Source organism: Schistocerca piceifrons, chromosome 2, assembly GCF_021461385.2.
Source record: "Schistocerca piceifrons isolate TAMUIC-IGC-003096 chromosome 2, iqSchPice1.1, whole genome shotgun sequence".
In the NCBI taxonomy this organism is placed as follows: Eukaryota; Metazoa; Arthropoda; class Insecta; order Orthoptera; family Acrididae; genus Schistocerca; species Schistocerca piceifrons.
The window spans coordinates 691298733-691318867 of NC_060139.1; the positions used below are offsets into that span (position 1 = coordinate 691298733).

The 20135-nt window shown below is 39.8% G+C and overlaps 1 protein-coding gene across 7 annotated transcripts in view; it reads left to right on the top strand.

Moving 5' to 3' along the window:
* The first annotated feature begins 13603 nt into the window (after nucleotides 1-13603).
* Nucleotides 13604-20135, top strand: part of LOC124776595 (homocysteine S-methyltransferase 1-like) — a 134039-nt gene continuing 127507 nt past the window's right edge. Inside the window, exons 1-2 of one of the 7 annotated variants that reach the window (XM_047251655.1) lie at nucleotides 14170-14185; nucleotides 14270-14421. In XM_047251655.1, coding sequence (XP_047107611.1) covers nucleotides 14298-14421 — 124 coding nt within the window. In that variant the 5' untranslated portion in view covers nucleotides 14170-14185; nucleotides 14270-14297. Of the gene's footprint in view, nucleotides 13788-14095; nucleotides 14141-14163; nucleotides 14422-20135 lie in introns of those variants that run through there. The other 6 variants (XM_047251658.1, XM_047251657.1, XM_047251656.1 and 3 more) reach the window with 6 other exon arrangements.

Genomic DNA, 20135 nt, shown 5'->3' on the forward strand with positions numbered 1-20135 from the left:
AGCTGTCATATCTTTAATTAGCTTAAAAATCATGTCTGAAGAAGAGTGAGTCCCTGAAACAACTCCCCCCCCCCCCCCCCACCCACTCCCCACACACACACACCCATGGTCCAACAACATAATGCCTTCTCTTACCTTTTTTTTTCAAATTGTGCTTCTTCAATTTCTATAATAACCTCCGGTCCACCAATTTTTCCCCATTTCATAACAAAATCCGAAAAGACTAACCAGTAAAACTAATACCAGTCTATAACAGTTTTAAGGTCTGTCTCTGTCTCATGAGCAACAAGCTAAATAGATCTCAAACAAACAAACAAAAAGAAAGTAAAAAAAAAAAACACTTTTCATAGTCAGCCTTGATTCCTCAAACTACATCAGTCTACGAATAGACCGCCACACACGATCTCTTGCGCAGCACCACATACACAAATTGGTTGTGCGTTTCTTCGAAACCTTGCACAATGTCATCTCGTTGCCACATATAATACACTTACCAGTAGCAAGCATTAAATTATACTGTCTAGCAAAACTGATGACATTAATTGGTTCCCTCAATTCATCAGCTAATTTCACAATAGTGAAACGTACGTGAGGAATACGTTGTTCCCCATTTCCACTATTTCCACATCAAAATAGGAGCAAATCTTGGCTTCGTACTTACCCGTGCAAAGATTAACAAATTAGTTTCTATACAGGGTGTTACAAAAATGTACGGCCAAACTTTCAGGAAACATTCCTCACACACAAATAAAGAAAAGATGTTATGTGGACATGTGTCCGGAAACGCTTAATTTCCATATTGGAGCTCATTTTAGTTTCGTCAGTACGTACTGTACTTCCTCGATTCACCACCAGTTGGCCCAATTGAAGGAAGGTAATGTTGACTTCGGTACTTGTGTTGACATGCGACTCATTGCTCTACAGTACTAGCATCAAGCACATCAGTACGTAGCATCAACAGGTTAGTGTTCATCACGAACGTGGTTTTGCAGTCAGTGCAATGTTTACAAATGCAGAGTTGGCAGATGCCCATTTGATGTATGGATTAGCACGGGGCAATAACCGTGGCGCGGTACGTTTGTATCGAGACAGATTTCCAGAACGAAGGTGTCGCGACAGGAAACGTTCGAAGCAATTGATCGGCGTCTTAGGGAGCACGGAATATTCCAGCCTATGACTCGCGACTGGGTAAGACCTAGAACGACGAGGACACCTGCAATGGACGAGGCAATTCTTCGTGCAGTTGACGATAACCCTAATGTCATCGTCAGAGAAGTTGCTGCTGTACAAGGTAACGTTGACCACGTCACTGTATGGAGAGTGCTACGGGAGAACTAGTTGTTTCCGTACCATGTACAGCGTGTGCAGGCACTATCAGCAGCTGATTGGCCTCCACGGGTACACTTCTGCGAATGGTTCATCCAACAATGTGTCAATCCTCATTTCAGTGCAAATGTTCTCTTTACGGATGAGGCTTCATTCCAACGTGATCAAATTGTAAATTTTCACAATCAACATGTGTGGGCTGACGAGAATCCGCACGCAATTGTGCAATCACGTCATCAACAGAGATTTTCTGTGAACGTCTGGGCAGGCATTGTTGGTGATGTCTTGATTGGGCCCCATGTTCTTCCACCTACGCTCAATGGAGCACGTTATCATGATTTCATACGGGATACTCTACCTCTGCTGCTAGAACATGTGCCTTTACAAGTACGACACAACATGTGGTTCATGCACGATGGAGCTCCTGCACATTTCAGTCGAAGTGTTCGTACGCTTCTCAACAACAGATTCGGTGACCGATGGATTGGTAGAGGCGGACCAATTCCATGGCCTCCACGATCTCCTGACCTCAACCCTCTTGACTTTCATTTATGGGGGCATATGAAAGCTCTTGTCTACGCAACCCCGGTACCAAATGTAGAGACTCTTCGTGCTCGTATTGTAGACGGCTGTGATACAATACGCCATTCTCCAGGGCTGCATCAGCGGATCAGGGATTCCATACGACAGAGGATGGATGCATGTATCCTCGTTAACGGAGGACATTTTGAACATTTCCTGTAACAAAGTGTTTGAAGTCACGCTGGTACGTTCTGTTGATGTGTGTAAGCGTTTCCGGACACATGTCCACGTAACATATTTTCTTTCTTTGTGTGTGAGGAATGTTTCCTGAAAGTTTGGCCGTACCTTTTTGTAACACCCTGTATAAACCAACGAAATTACGATGGATAAAATGTAAGGCTACACAGAATTTCATGTGAAAATACGCACCAAAACGTGACGTCGTAGCATTCATTACGTCACAGTTAAAAGCCGACGGCTGGTATCAAACATTCATAGACTACATATAACATAGACTGCGCATGTCCCTAATTCTGCCGTGTTAACGCTTGAAACCAACATCTAAGTCACGTTACTCGGGGCAGAAAGCCGAATTCCTGTCATTACGCGCTGTGTGAAGTGGAGCTGATAGTTACAGCTTCTCTCATTTATACCTCAAATCAAGCATTGATTTTGACAATTCAACGAACTGTAGTATAACTCTTACACATGTAGTAAGGCAGTTAACCCAATTTCTCCGAAATTTCTGTAATAAAGCAGTGGTTATCGTTTTTACGTGTGGTCAAGTTGAAACGTATTGACAGTTCTTCTAACAAACGACAGAGTGACTGTTCTTTAGTGAATACTTTTCTTTTTTGTACTGAGTTCTTGTAGTTCACCGCTTCAGCAGGAGTGAAAGAAAAATACCAATTTCGAACGCAGCACTAGTTTTCTAACGTTTCCACAATGATATGTGCGAAATGCTGTAATAAGCTTTTGTAAGGAAGGAAATTCGTTTATGTGCATAATGTCAGGTATTTACACAAAATAAGCATATGCGTTTTTTCGCTTTTGCTTAATCCAGTACAGATGCCGAAACGATATCAAGGGAGCGTAACATACTATAAAATGTTGCTCATACTGGTGTAAAGAGCTACATATTATCGATATGTCGTCTCAAAAGCTTAATCATTCACCAAGTTTTACATCCAAGGACCAACATTCATGCTAACTTTCAACTTACAGAAATACTGGGTGATCAAAAAGTCAGTATAAATGGGCTTTTATTAGAAAAAAAAAAGGAACAAAGTTCACAAAATATCCGACAGATGGCGCTGAACAGCAAAACGTTAATGACTGCGCATGACAATCGTGTATAAAAGGAGCTGTAATGAGAGAGAGAATCAGATCAGGCGCTCTTAGTGAATCTGTATAATCAGAATGGGGAATGTGCTAGTTCAGCGGTACGATCCTATCGCCATAGGAAGGGGATTCGAACGGGTAAAGGTCCGTTGACAAATGCAGCTGTGGCGAGAATGATTTCGAAGTTCGAAGCCACGGGTTGTTTAGACGATAGACCCCGCAGTGGCCGACCGAACACAAGGCGTAATGCTGCTGAGACAGTTCAGGAAGAAATGGAGACGGTAGCGGGTTCGTTTATGCACGGGGAAGTCAGCGCTCGTGCAGTTGCACGTCGCACCGGCATTCCATACACTACTGTTTGGTTGGCACTTAGGCGTACCCTCCGATACTATCCGTACAAAATCCATCGGCATCATGAACTGTTACCTGGCGATTTAGTGAAGCGGAGGACATTTGCGGTGTGGGCGTTTCAAAAGATGGCGGAAGATGACGATTGGTGGAGTAACGTGTTGTGGACCGACGAAGCTCATTTCACGCTCTGAGGGTCTGTCAAGGCCCACAACTGCAGAATTTGGGCTATCGAAAATCCTAGAACTGTCGTGGAAACTCCATTGCACGACGAGAAAGTCATGGTATGGGTTGGATTTACCACATCTACCGTTATCGTGCCTTTTTCCTTCGAGGAAATGCGTGATTCTGGTTTTGTAGCTGCTACCGTGACGTGTGAGAGGTACGCCGATATCTTACAGAATCGCATCATTCCCAGCCGCTTTCGTCATGCTTGGCCTCCCAGGTCCCCAGACCTCAGTCCGTGCGATTATTGGCTTTGGGGTTAGCGGAAGTCGCAACTGTATCGTGATCGACCGACATGTCTAGGGATGCTGAAAGACAACATCCCACGCCAATGCCTCACCATAACTCCGGACATGCTTTACAGTGCTGTTGCCGGCCGAAGTGGCCGTGCGGTTAAAGGCGCTGCAGTCTGGAGCCGCAAGACCGCTACGGTCGCAGGTTCGAATCCTGCCTCGGGCATGGATGTTTGTGATGTCCTTAGGTTAGTTAGGTTTAACTAGTTCTAAGTTCTAGGGGACTAATGACCTCAGCAGTTGAGTCCCATAGTGCTCAGAGCCATTTGAACCATTTACAGTGCTGTTCACAACATTATTGCTCGACAACAGCTATTGTTGAGGAATGATGGTGGACATATTGAGCATTTCCTGTAAAGAACATCATCTTTGCTTTGTCTTACTTTGTTGTGCTAATTATTGCTATTCTGATCAGATGAAGCGCCACCTGTCGGACATTTTTTGCACTTTTGTATTTCTTTGGTTCTAAAAAAAACCCATGTCATTCCAAGCATGTGTGTCAATTTGTACCTCTCTACCTACATTATTCCGTGATTTATCCGGTTTTCAAATTTATACTGACTTTTTGATCACCCTGTACTGCTGCAAGTATTTTAAAGTAATTCACTTGCATAGCTAAAATTTTCGTCACTTCACCTAATCTGTAGAACACAAAAAAGACATATCTGAGCATATGTGAAGGTCTATACTTCCGCATCTAGTAAAAAGCGCAAAATGAAGTCATGCGCAGTCTATGTTATCTATAGTCTATGCAAACATTCCTCTAGACCCACTACCTCCATAGCAAATGTCATCGTAATCGGTTTAGCGGTAGAGTCGTGAATACGTAGCAGAGCCAGCTACATTCGCAATTAATATTATTGGCGTTTGTTAGGATGTACGGATTAAACACATTGATAAATGAATAAGCATTGCATTAATTACGTTGAATCGTATTACGTAAACATATCAACCAATAAAAGTATTTTCACAAACATGATATAGTTCAAAAGTCAAAGAGTAAATAGCTTTTTCAAAGAGTAATTATTGTTCCATATTTCAGGTTATATCCTTCAAATCGATAAATATGTTGTACTACACAATGAGTAGCAGGATTTGAGCCACGTACTACGGGGGCACTGTTGCGCCTGAGCGACATAAGTACGTAAGCACTGCATTGAGGAAGGAGCACTATTTTAATCATGTACTTATGCACTTCAGAGCATCGAGCAATCGCCGTCGAGGCATCTCCCATCGCAGTTCAGCGACTCTTTCACCGCTATGTTGTGTTGAAACGGCATGATAAAATCCTGGATCACCGGACGATTGTAAAGTGGGTGCAGCAACTATCCAGGGATACTGCAAAGTGTGCAAAGAAGAAAAGCCCAGGGCGACGAACAACAAAGCGGACGGCACAGGGAGTGGAGGGGGAGGATTAAGCGCGAAGTCACCATTCTGCTGCCAGACATGCCTTGGCGCTGAAATGAAATGATCATATGGCATTGATTACCGAGAGACACCATATGGAGTACTTGCAAGTCTTTTCAGTTGGCGGCACATAAGGCAACTTGTGAGTTGGCAATGATGAAATGATGAAGACTAGACAATACCTGGTCCCCAAGCAGAGGAAATCCCCGACGTGGCCAGGAATCGAACTGGGACCCGCTGCATGGCAATCAGACGCACTGATCACTCAGCTAAGGAGACGAACGCCTTGCGCATCATTCGTCATGACCTGCACTTTCAGCTACAAATTGCCGGTCATACAGAAGCTAAAGAAACACGTTAAAGTAGTCAAATCAACCTTTGCCTTGCGCTTCCTGGAACTTTTAGCAGCCGACCCATAGATGCAAAACAACATTCTGATCAGATGAGGCCCGTTTTAATCTAGGCCACGAAGTGATCATGTGGCATTGATGGCCAGGAGGCCCCATATGGGGAAGTTCGGCCGCCAGGTTGTAAGTGTTACTGCAAGTCTTATTTCAGAGTTGTTCTTAGAGTTTAGAATGGAGTTATACAGAGGGGGCCAAAAAAATGTATCCACTGTTTAAAAGTCCATAACTGACAAACTAATTGATGGAGTTATCCCATCTTTGGGAGTGTAATAGTTTGTAGTTCCGGCAATCGCCACACAAGCGTAGTATTGCGTTGTTTTGTTTTGTCAGATGACAGTCGCCAGATAGTCAGTGTTTTGTTCTTAGTTGTGCCTAGTTACTCGCTCGGGGGTGAATGCTATATGAGAGAAGAGGCAACAAGCCAGGTAGTTCCTTCCAGACCACTAGAGGCGCTAGAGGTTAAACCAAGCTGGAATTGACCAATGAGAGCTATCCAACGGCGGTTGTTGATATTATATCGTCTTGCTCTGTACTGAATTCAACGGTTACAGTCGTCTTTGCATATGTTTCATATTTACATGGTACTGATCTTCATTATAAACAGGTTTTTTTCTTTAAATTTCATAAAGTTCACTGTAGAATTGAAGAGATTTCCTGCTGAAAAAAAGGTCCGCAATTACTCCTAGGGTAAGACATTTAATTTTCAGTAAATCATCTCGTAGCCTATAAATGAAATGTATTCTCTCCAATCATGAATGTAGCTGTGTGATTTGTTTGCTTACTTAAACAACTTTGGTATGTCAGTAGTAGTTTTATTTTAAGAAGAATTTTATTTTTTTCAGAATATTCAACATAACAAATCGACGTTGAAATACTCCTGTAAATTCCCCGGCTGTTCATCTGGATATTATGTCGGGTCAATGGAGAAAGTTAGCAACAAACATTTCTACAGGTTTCCAAAACAACTTCAAGAATTGCTTCTGAAATGGAAAAGTGTGAACTGTCACCTGATGTGAATTGTGCAACTCATTTTGTTTGTTTTTTTCGAGGAAGATTGTAAGAATAAAACTAGGCATAGGTTAAACAGGGATGTGTTCCCGAAACATGTGGCAGGTATTCCATGTGTAATTTCTAATATCACCAGTGAATCAGGTGAAACTGTTGTTCATAGTGAAATTTTTATTGTATGCTTGAGAAATAAAAAGTAAGTTTTGTTTTCATTTCACTGTTTTTATCCACCTTGCCTATTTTTGGTACTTAATATTTATGTCTTCTTTTTTGTGTTGAAGCGTTTAAAATCGTAAGATGTAGGAACATTTTTTAAGAAATTAATGGTCAGTGGTGCAAGTTTCCTGGGCAATTACTCAGAAATTAAAGTCCTGAAATATAGTTGTAACAATTTTAGAATTCTTCCTTAATTAATACTGTGATAAAGATTTCTTAATTGAACCTCTTAATTAAAGTTTTTTTCTCCACTGACCCCAAGGTTTATAAGATGTCAAAGTATGAAATTATTCAGGAATTAGCTGCAGCAATTTTTATTTAGCTTCTGTCACCGCAGAAATCTTTTCCGCTGTCAAATTCGTTTTTCTTTTCCCTCACCTAATGATACTTTTTATTGCCCCCCACCCCCAATACCCTTTAACTGCATTTGTGCATGGTGACAGTTATTTAGACTAGAAGCTTGTTTCGACTTAGTGTCAGTTTCAAGTGTTGTGTCTAGTTTTTGTGATGCACAAAACGTCCTGGAGCTTTTATATGTTGATAGAAATCAATATGTGTCAGTCTGAAAGTCTATTCTTGACATTAGTGCCTGACAGTTGATGCTCAAGAATACATCATTGGAGCAGCGACAGTCAGACGCAAACGTTAAAAATAGGCTTGCAAACTGACACACTTATACTGATTTCTATCAACATATAAAAGCTCCAGGATGTTTTGTGCGTCATAAAAACTAGATGCAATACTTGAAACTGACAGCAAGTCGAATTAAGCTTGTAGCTTAAATAACTGAAGGTAAATAAAATTGTTGCAGCTAAATTGGACTACAAATATTCCTGAATAATAGGTTTGTCACTGTTGTACTGCATTGTGCTATAGCCCAGTTTCAGCTATTTTATTATGATGCAAGCCAAAATAATTACGTAGCAAGCCCAGAAAACTGAGATAAGAAAATTAAAAGAAAAAAAAACAGCGTACATAAGCTAGGAGGGATGCAACCCGCAACGTTTATCCTTGTTTTAGTTCATCTCCAAACCACTAGAGGCGCTGCTATCGGCCTGTGTTTCCCTCTTTTAACATGGGAGTTGCGCTTCTCTGTCCTTGTTGTTCTGGGGTTACTCGAGTAAACATGGCTGGCGCAAGGCTTACATTCGATGAAAGGAAGTCAGATTTGAAGTGGTATATTAAGTACGAAAACATTAATGAGATTCAACGGCAATGGCAAAATGAGTATCAAACAGAGCCACCAACATGTTTAACGATTCGTCGCATTCGAGACAAATTTGAAGCCGTAGAGGTGCTGTGGAGTATCCACCACATTCCCCAGACCAAACACCTCTGGACGTTTACCTATGAGGAACACTAAAGGACGTCGTTTATCGACAAAATCTACACACATTGGATGAACTTCGAGAATCCATCGTACATTCATGTGCAAATATCCAACTAAACATGTTGTAGTCAGTAGTTCTTGCTGCAGTTCGGCGTCATCGTTTGTGTGTGCATGTTAATGATGATTATTTCGAACACCTACAGTGGTATCTTTAAGTTGGACTTTAAGCTACATCCCACGCCAGGGTTCCCGGGTTCGATTCCCGGCGGGGTCAGGGATTTTCTCTGCCTCGTGATGACTGGGTGTTGTGTGATGTCCTTAGGTTAGTTAGGTTTAAGTAGTTCTAAGTTCTAGGGGACTGATGACCATAGATGTTAAGTCCTATAGTGCTCAGAGCCATTTGAACCATTTTTAAGCTACACTTTCACCAAAAATGAGACAACTCCATCAATTAGTTTGCAAGTTATGGACTTTTAAACAGTGGATACCTTTTTTTGGACCCCTTTGTATAACTCCATTCTAAACTCTAGATAAGAATTCATAGTTTAGACCAAAAGTTTTTGTTTTTGAGGACATGCTGCAAGATGGTCCTTTATCAATTTAACTGCCACCACAAAGGTTATGCCATAGAATAGTACTGAGTGAGAATAATCACTACACAGGTTGATGTAATGTGCAATTTCTGTGTGTGAAGCAGATGGAACCGAGCATTTTGGCTTGAGTCCGCAATTTTTCCAATGGTTACAGTTACTGCGTTTGCCACAGGATCAACTGCTATTATTTCTTTGATTAAAGAATTATAAGCAGCTGCCACCTTATCGCTGTATTCCTTGCTTTTAAATTTTCGAAATGCGTGATTTATATATATATTTCAATAAATTCATTACTGAACTCCCAGAACACTGGCATGTATCCATATTTTTAGAATTCACTGTGTATGCAAAGATGAGAAGCACTAAACTGAACAAATAGCTGACTCAAAAACTTTCCATGCATCAGCTTTGAATTACCTCCTGTCCACAACTCCAATTTGTTTCAACAAATGTGATATGCACGGAAAGATTTGAGCAATTTTGCTCATATCACCATCTTCAATTTTCAGATTTGCACACATCTCATATCTGCACAAATCTTCTGCCTACACACTACTGTCTGTCTGTGGGGATGTGATGTGTGCAGAAAGATAGTTGTGTGTGTACCTGCCTTGATTTGGATGCATAAGAAGCCCATTTACACTGAAGTGAGCACAAGCGAATATGCATTCACAATGAGCGGAGGACTCGCCTCGCTTGTACACTCCATCATTGACTTGTAACTATGAATACATTGGAGTGAACGAAAGAGAATATGAGGGAATGAGCAATAAAGCATGTGTATTGATGTGGGCACTAACTTTAAGTGGTGAAGTTGCTTTAATTATTCCATACAGCGCTTTACAGATGCACTGGAAAACAAAAACCTGCCATTTGACATAAGAAAGAAAGAATTTAAGGGTTTCAGCTTTTATGTTAACATGATGTGCGTGGAAGTAGTGCACTTGTCACTGTATTGCAGCTCTAGCTCTCCTTAGCCTTGGTTGGTTGATTGATTCGGTGGAGGAGACCAAACAGCAAGGTCATCAGTCCCATCGGCTTAGGGAAGGATGGGGAAGGAAGTCAGCAGCTGTGTCCTTTCGAAGGAACCATCCTGGCATTTGGCTAAAGTGATTTGGGAAAATCACAGAAAACCTAAATCAGGATGACCAGATGTGGGTTTGAGCTGTCATCATCCTGAATGTGAGTATAGTGTGCTAACCATTGCACCGCCTCACTTGATCCTTTGCCTTAGCCCAAAACTTTGTGCATATAGGGTGCAAACTGCAAGGCCAGATTCCTGACTGGAAATGGAGGAGAAAAGGTCCCATGAACATGTGTCTGGAAATTGACAGTGTGTATGCATCGACAGCAAACTGTCCAGGAACATAGTACAGAGTTGCGTCGCATCCACATCATAACAGATGTTCAAAGTGGCCTCCATGGGATTGCAAGTGATAGGAATATTAACGGTTATCATGCAGGACACACATAATTGTACTTCAGATTATACCACGTTGGCAGGTCACTTGGTGGGAGCTTGTACTAAGATTTATCTCGATATCCTGTACAACCTGGCCCCTAAATCTGCTGTGCACACAATGCGCTGCCTCCCTGCGCATTCATCTGTCTGAAAGGATCCATGATCACAGAAAATCCCAAAATGCTCTCGATATGTAGTGTAATGTGGTTGGTATCTGTGGCAGTAATTGTTTTGGTATAGCTGTGTTGTCTCCTGATCGTTTCCATCAGCTTGGCCGTACAAAAACACCACATCAACTAGTTCCCGACATGAACACCTGACTATTCAGCTGCTCCCATTACACTACATCAGTCATACAGCCTGCAACAAACAAGGAACACATGGTACATGGGCATAGGAACTGTCAATCGTCAACGCCATCTACCATGGGAACGACGCATTTCCAGACACATGTTCATAGGACCATTTTTCCTTCATTTCCAGCCAGGAAACCATTCCCGTAGTTTTTCGGTCTTATTAATGCTCACCCTGCATGTCAGTTGACGCTTTTTGTTGGTATATCATTATAATTGTAGCTGAAGAGGAAATCTAAAGGCAGAGCACAAATTACTGATGATGACCAACATGATCTGAGGAAAGGCTAGCATTATGCTATGGTTATTCGAACTGGAACCATTTGGGTTAAGGTATGTCCACACAATGCATCTTCCGTCATGCGCGATCGCAGACACACGGGGATAAGAGGGCATGCACAAAAATTTGTGGAAAGAAGACATGGGTCTTCTCCTGTCCACACATAGCCTAATTGGGCGAGCAGTCTGCTATGAATCCCCTTCTTTGCTTTGGAGCTTGTGTTGTGTTCATTGTGATGAAAAGGCGACATAGAAAAAAATGTAAAAGTGACTGTGTGTAAAGAAGTATATAAGCAACAGAGGTACTGTAACTACAAAGTGATGACTATGTTTTGTCAACAAACTTCAGGATACGATCACAACGAGATTTTAGATTTTCTACCCGGGGTCTGCAGTGATAAGACTGTCAATAAAATTTTGTTAGCTACTTACTGGTGACTTATGTACTCGTTTGAATTATTTATTCCTCATTTTAAAAAAATCAATTCTAATTTGTAACTTGTAATATGGAATAATTATAATTTATTATTTGGTTGTCTTATACCTCTATTCACTGAGGAAATGCCTAACACATATTACAATTTTTATCTATTAGCATCTGTAGGTATTGTTCTCATGTATGACACGTTCCTTAACCATGCAATTCTATTTTATACTGGAGCAACGGAACACGAATAAGTAATTTCTGAAACAGAAATTCTTAAGGGATGTTCTGAATCGTTGTGTGAAAGTAAATTAACTTTCAATACGTCATTTGTATTTAATAATGAAATTATGATACGTAGATTAACATCTCTGGACTCCAAATTTGGGAGTTTCACAGACCCCAGAATCCACTAGAACGAAAGTTGTGTTCTTCGGTTTCGTATTTTTCGCATCATCAGTGTGCTCCATTCCTATTTTTAGCAGTTTAATGAGGAGCTACACGTACCTCGTCACTTCTTTTGTTCAGATGTCAGATTCCTTAGTTGTTGCACTTTTAAGTCGCCATAGCATAAATATTCGTCCACAGTTTTCGTATACACTTTTCATAACTTTCTGGTGAATTCTTATCTGTTTTCTTCGAAACTCAACGTGTCTTATTATTTAGCGGAATATGATCGGATACTTCTTACCTAATACGCGGCGCTCGGGGCAACACGTCTCGACTTTTTATTCAAATAATCTTCACAAACAGTATTCCATTCGACTTTCTTCTTTGTCTAAAATCATCTAAAAACTCAAGGGTCCTTTGGCGTCAACAGGCATTACTGCACATTAATCGCTTAACAGCATAAACTCAACATACTGCACAATCAAAAACATGTGGGCCTCAGCTGCCTGTCGTCTGCTAAAAAGTGCAAAGTTTCTCACCGATGGCGGGTAGCAATGCGCATTACGCACGGGCTTCATATCAGGGAAGTTACGCATGCATGAATGTGCATGCGTGATTGCGCTTTTGGAAATTTATGACCATGCGCTAAGTTGAACACTAAGAAGGCACTAAGTGGACGCATCTTTAGTGATTGTTTCGAATTTCAATAACGGCTTTATATTAGACAGTTCTCTTATGCCTACAGATACATATGCGAAGCACTTTAAGGACTGGGTCAAAGACGTATAAAAGGAGACAAAGTCAATAAAATTCGATTCATGAAATGCGAAATACACGTACCATCAGCCACATTACAGTCAATGAATAGTATGTTTGGGGGCCGATAGGTGTACTGATGAAAACCCGACATTCCATGCGACAACCAGCGAAATAAAAGTGAAGAACTGTGAATGCGAACTGTGCACGGCGAATCCAGTTGCGCACGCACACCGAGCACTTACACCAGAAATAATTCTTGTTTGCTTTTGAACTCATGGCTGCACCGAAGTTTTACTTTTCTTCGATGTAAGGCGGAGAGATTTATTCAAGGCGTTCGTCGAAACTGTATTAACAACTGGAATGTAGTCGCGTTTACTTACCTCGCTACTGTATGTTTTATTCACCTTTGAACATCTTGACGTCAAAGTTAAAAAAATAATAATTAAAAAAACATTGAGTAATGCTAGAGAGCATAAGAAAATAATAAAAGATAAATATACTCTACAATTAACAAAATTATATTAGTACTAAATAATTATACAGCAATTACAAGAATAATGCAATACATCGTTAAGTGAATGACAAAGATGATACGAAGTCGAATAGATAAATAACAGGAGGCACTAATAAAATAGATTTTTATCTACTACTTGCCAGTGTTGACTGCTACTATTATCGAATTCAGATTTTTATTACGTTCACGAAGCCTAACCACACCGTTTTGTAATCCACGCAGTCACACACAGTAGGTTATTTGAAATAAATTCTTTTCGTAAAATGCACCAGTCATTATTTGCAGGTATCAATTATTTTGCGCTGTCTGCAACTCGAATACCATGACGTTCAGCACAAAAAACTGCAATAATGTGTATGCATTTTCATTATGATAATGTTCTGAACCAAGACAGTCCAAAGACATTCTCGTGAAGATCCTTATGTACTGTGTTTATGAAAATAAGAGTTATTGCGGTATTAAATTCCCTTATATAAGACTATAGTCATTTGGAGCAATCCCCGTTTAGAGATAAGCTACAGTTACAGGAGGCCGAGGGTAAGCTTGTGTTCGAGTGATTTCACGAATAATTTTGTTTGACCAAATGTCAGGTATTGTCGTGCACTCTAATAATTATGTAGTTGCTCATTAGAAATTTTGGGAATATCCAAAACCTAGGGGCTAATGACTCGCAGAAAAAAAAGCCTGTGTGCTTACCATTTAATTTATTTGTAGCTGGTAGAAAATGAATTTACATATTTTCGCAGTAACTATGCAGTAAATGAATTTCTGGATATCAATTAAATCTGAGAATTCGAATCATTACCGTACTCTATTTATCACTTTCAATCGGAAAATATTATCATCACTAAGTTGGTAAGGCCAGTTTTGTGTGGCGCATCTTTAATGCCTGAGACAGCATGCCTTGAAATGATGTAGATGTTTGGAATATTGATATTTAGAAGTAGGATATATGTTTACTAATCAGTGTTACGTATTTGATCACGAAGTAATATTGTACACCATGCTTTAAATAAATTTTGAAATGCTGTTTTGATTTGACACAGATTATTCAGTGTGTTTTTGTCTCCAGGTTATTTGGCCATTTCATATAATTGGTAATGTGTGTGAGGGATATTACTATTTTAACTGCTGCAATAGTATCCTATTTCCAGTTCAAAACGGCTGCCGACCAGAAAGCGCGAAATATCCGCTGCTGTTACTATTGTGCATGGCACCTTTACAGTAGGTCTACCTGAGTTTTCATGTAGCCCTTAAAAATTGTACCATCTATTGCTTCGCATAAGATTTTCACTTTGGTGAGGTATGGATTTATTCTACTTCAGCGATACGTCTGATTTGGAAAAAAAATCACATAGCCTATTTGGCTAGTAATATTTGACCAAATATCCAGAATGAAATCAACTGATCTTATCTAGCTGACTGCAATGCTTGGTATATTATTCTTAGAGACATAAAAATCTTGTAGTGACATTGAGACATCAGTACGATATCCTTCTATAGGTAGCAAAAAACTGCCAAATTAATTATTGTGTAAAGATAAGTAATACTTTGTATCAGTGCTATACCAGCTGCAGTCAAAGTGTTTCTCCTAGTATTTGCCCAACAGTAAAGCAGTCAATGTAGCATTCATTAAAGTGCACAGTCAGCTTTTCTAATTTGTGAGCTGCTCTATTCTTCACAATTTTAGTGTGCATTTTATTATTTGTATGGTTCTAGAAATGGTTATTGCTGATGGAAATATCGTGTTTATTCTTTTAATTTGGTCTGATGCAGTTCAGAAACAATACAGAACACAATAAAGTTCTTGCAACCAAACATCCTATTTGAAACTGCATAATATTTTCATTTGCTGTCCAGTAGTACCCAATGCAATAACACTGTCATTTGCTGTCTTGTCTATTGTTTAACATTGAAGAAAATCTGTTGTCCTAATGAAACTGATTCCCCTTTCCCTCCCTCCTTTTGTCCAGTACCCTGTCAAGTTATGTTGTGATACCACTGTGCTTTGTAGGCTAAAGTATGGTAGGTGATCACTTTTGGACTCATAAAGTAAATATTGTTGCACAGTAACTTTTTCAGAAAGTAATGCACATTCATATTTAATAATATTCTTTATCTCTATATGAACCTTTATCCAGCAGTGGATTGTGAAAAGAAATAAGTCTTCTCCACAGATTAAAACACATTCATTAACTGGACTTGAGTCCAATTTTTTTTTTTTTTTTTTTTTTTTGCTTCGCATACAGTAGACAGTCACCTGAGCAAGCTTCATTGACCAACTCGCAGTTTATCACCCATTACGATTCCTCAGTGTTGCTCAACTAGTTTGCATGAGAGAAATATTGGCTTATATTGACTTAGTTGCAGGCTTAGAGGTGGTTGTCAGCATAAATATTTTATTCTGCAATGGCATGTTTGCAGCAATGAAACTTATTGACTGAATAACTCTTTAACTGGTAACAGATTTTGTAGCACAACTGGTATCATGGTGTCTCCCAGACTCGAGAAATTTATTACAGATTTGTACAATGTTTGTCTTTATTTATTAATTGTTTATTGAGCTCAGCTAGCTACAGCATATTGTTTGAAACATATGTCAGTGAGGTAACACATGTAATATTAACAATCGAGAAGAAAATATGCAGAAAGAGTCAGTGATGTCACGAAAAAGTGGAAGCAACTGCTTTTCTCAATAGAAATAAAACTTTTAATTACTAAACATATGCTATACCAGTCTTAAACAACCAAGAATCAAAAATAGAAACAAATTTGCTGGAAAATTTCAAGGATAAATTCCAATTTTGATGTTAAATTTCAAGGAGTCTCACAGTTCAGGCATTCCATAAGTACTGGGTTATGGTGTCTGTCATACACACAATCCGTTGTTACCTATATTTCATCTGTTTTGTTGATACATACATCCAAACTCTACATCGACCACGGAAAGGTACAAGCATTTCATGGGTGCACATAGTACAGTCTGGAGAGTAATACTACTGACATTTCACAATAAATCTGTTTAAGTGTATGGCACTGTAGCAGTCACATATTCTATTTCACTGTCATGTTGTTTCTCAAATAGAAGAGCTGTTAATATGAACAAAAACTGTTACATATATTACAGTGAAAAAAATATGGCCAGTTGCACCCACTGAGAAAAGATTATTCGATGGATTCATTGCCAGAGTTGGAGATTGCAGTGAATATAAGTAAGCTCATAAAATGTTTCAGTTCCAGATCATCAGAATCATGTACAAAATATATGTTGTTTTGAGAGTTGTTTTATTTTACCCTGTTATTCTTAGATTACCGCAGAATAGTGTTTAAAATGTCAGGAGTAAAATGTAGATTCCATACACTGTGTTATGTTGTCTTGTTCTCATATTAGTTGGTGGTTGTGCTTTTCTCTGTTGGGAGCAGTTTCCCATACCATAAAATTAGGAAACACAGTGCTATGACTATTTTGAACTCAAATCATCACCACCTGTTTTGTGTTCTCTGTTTCATTACCACCACCATCATCCATTACCTGTTCTTTAATTCATATCGTCACCACTTTCTATCATGCAATCTGAATCAGAATCGCTGTTGTCCAAAACTTCATTAATTTCTTCCAAATGCATGTTGGTGTTTGGTTCATCTACTTTAACAACTCTTTGAGAATAACCACTCACTATTCAAGTTATTTTCAATGCTCAAATTGACCTTTTACAGGCTGTATATTTTGAAAATTAGTTATGAGACAATGCCAATAATAACCATAACATATTACACCACAATTGCTGCAATAAACAGGAAAAGTTAATAAACACATCTGATTATATCATACGCATGCAAGATGACACAGAAACTTTGCTATGGAAGTACTGAAGGTCAAATAGTGTGATTGGCACCCCATTTTCACTGCAAGAAGTCACCATTCCAACTGCAAGGTACATGGAGGGAAAAGGCAAAATGACTGCAGAAAGAGAAGGCATGTCCACCAGAAAGTTCAACAGACATACAATACCAGTTAAGGCTTAAACTGCTCCATAATGGAATTCAAATTTAGACCTTTACTTTCAGCCAGCAAAGGCTTATAAATTGCCAGGAGAACACATTTCATGGTGTAACTCCAATGTGCAAGTTCCTACTTCCACTAAAGCTAATTTGCACACCCTGAAGAACTAGCATAGGCCTTTGTGAGAGAAAGGAAATGACAGAGAATGTCTTAGTATTGTTAGAGTTGTTTCCAGAATGGAACTTCACTTAGGAAAGATGAAATTAATTGAAACTTTGTGACCTTTTGAGACTCAAATCTGAAAGGTTGTCTTGTGTCTTCATGCACCTAATTCCGAGACTATACCAAAGCTGCTCTGTCGCATCCCTTCTCTTAGTGATAATGGATAACAAAGTATGCATGATAATCTGAGAAACTTGGAAAGATTGGGGAGAAGATCTGGTAGATGTATATTTTAAGTTTTTCTTGAACAGTACTCACATTTCTGGAAGTGTAGAATTTCCCCCACATTTCTCCTTGAAAGACGCAGGTTCAGTTCAGGGTACTAGTTCATCTGTCAGAAAAGACTAATTTCCCCATTCCTTCCCTATATATTCATGTCTTTCTATTTGAACATTTTCACTGTATATTCATGTTGACATGAAAATGAATTCATCAGTGCCAAATTTTCACGTAGTGTTTATTCCAGCATGTAATTAACTATACATACATCCTTTCGTCTTTCCCTCTCCTTCCCTCTTTCCTGATGAGGCAACAGTTTGTTGCGAAAGCTTGAATTTTGTGTGTATGTTTGTGTTTGTTTGTGTGTCTGTCGACCTGCCAGCACTTTCATTTGGTAAGTCACATCATCTTTGTTTTTAGATATATTTTTCCTACGTGGAATGTTTCCCTCTATTATAACTATACATACTCTGTTACACATTAAGTATTCAAGTATGCTATTTAAAATGACTGGACCAATAAAGGAAAATAAAATATCTGATAGACAACATTTTTCGAAAATGTCTAAAGACAGGCACAAGTTTAAGAGAATTGAAAAGACTAATAGGATCCTTCCAATAGAGAATGTCAGACTTGCACGGTATTGTATGGGTAGCAATAATTAGTATATTTAAGCAAAGTGCAGGACTCAGTACTGTCATCAGTTGTATAGATCCCATGTGGAAGTTTTTGGTAAAGATTACGCAGTGATTATTGGGGAAGGCCAGTAAAAATGGACCTGTAGCCTCTATTAAGTAGATGATGCAATCTTCATGGTAGTAAGGGGTAATTTTAACAGCATGCGTCCTTTGGCACAACAAACCCTGGAAGGTGTGTTCTCTCAAAGATTGTGCTCTGCGAAACCTTAAGGATGAGGTAGATTAAGTAACATAATATATTAACAATATGATGGAAGTGTGGGAGCATGTAGACAGAGGTCTCCCAGTCATGCACAAAAAGCTGGATGTCACGTGGCATGAGGTCCAGCATGTCTATAGCGTCATATGAGGCTGGCCCTGTAAAAGAAGGCAGTTGAAGGAATATGTAAAGACAGTACATGAATATCAGGAAACTGAAAGGATGGAGTGTAGCCCAGGAGTTTGGTATTGCTCACAGCATTGTTTAAAGTGTATGGGAAGCATTCCAAACCACAGGCACTGCTGCCTAAGGGAGAGGATGTGGCCAAACATGGTCAACTACAGCAACATATTACCATTACAATTTGCAACAGGAAAGAAGGGTCCTGCATCAAAAAGCAGGTGCAATTGCAACCACATTTATCAGGACTGGAAGGCATGCAGTCATGCACTCCACAAAGGCATCTTTGCCCGATGACCTGTAAATTGTGTTCCATTGATACCCGCACATCAGCAGCACCTTTTGCGTTGGTGCTGAAAGCATAAGAACTAGGCAAACAAGCAATGGGATCGTGTGCTATTCTCAGATGAGAGCAGATTCAATCTGAATGGTGGTTCTGGACATCCCCTCATATTGCAAGAGGTCCATAACGTACTCAAGAACATTGCCAAACGTGATTGTCTTGGTGTTCGAGGCGTTCAGGTGGGGAGGGGCATAATGTTACATGGGCTTAATGACCTCCAAATTTTTGAACACAGTACATTCACCATTCAATGTCTTGTGACAGTGTACACCTTCCCCTTGCACATTCTTTTCAGAGTGCATCTGGCCCTTACTTTATATTTATGGATGGCAATGAGTGACCACATCGAATAGTGCATGTTGTGAATCTCTTGGAATGAGAGGATATTCGGTGAACGGACTGGCCTGTCCGTTCCTCCCAACTTAAATCCCATCAGGCATGTATGAGATGCATTTGGGACACACATTGCAGCACACCTGCATCCACCAACAACCATCGAGCATTTTTGACTGCTGGTGGAGAAATAGAATGCCCTCCCAAAAAGAACTTATTAACCTTGTGATCAGCCTGGGAGTACATTGCAGAGCAGGCACTGACGTCCATGGTGATTACACACCCTATTAAGAAACGTATCTGCTGTTTGCAATGCCTTCATAAATCGCGGTTACTTCAGTGTTTTTGAATAAAAAGTGTCATTTCTCTGTGTCTCATTCTGTGTTTCTTTCGATTATGTTCCGTATTGTACTGCAGCAATTCTTTCTATGTATAGTCAGTCTGCAGTTCGTGGTCTAGTGGCTTGCGTTGTTGTCCTTGGATAACGGGGTCCTGAGTTCGATTCCTGGCTGGGTTGGGGATTTTCTCTGCCTGGGGACTGGGTGTTGTCATCATTATTTCATCCTCATCATCATTCGTGACTGAGGCTAGATTGGATTGTGTAGAAATTGGACTGCGTAAAAATTGGGACTTTGTACGGGTGCTGATGACCAAGCACTTGAGTGCACCCCCCTCCCCCCGTGAAACAAACGTCATTGTCGTCATCATCGTCGTCGTCGTCGTCATCTATGTATAGTCAAA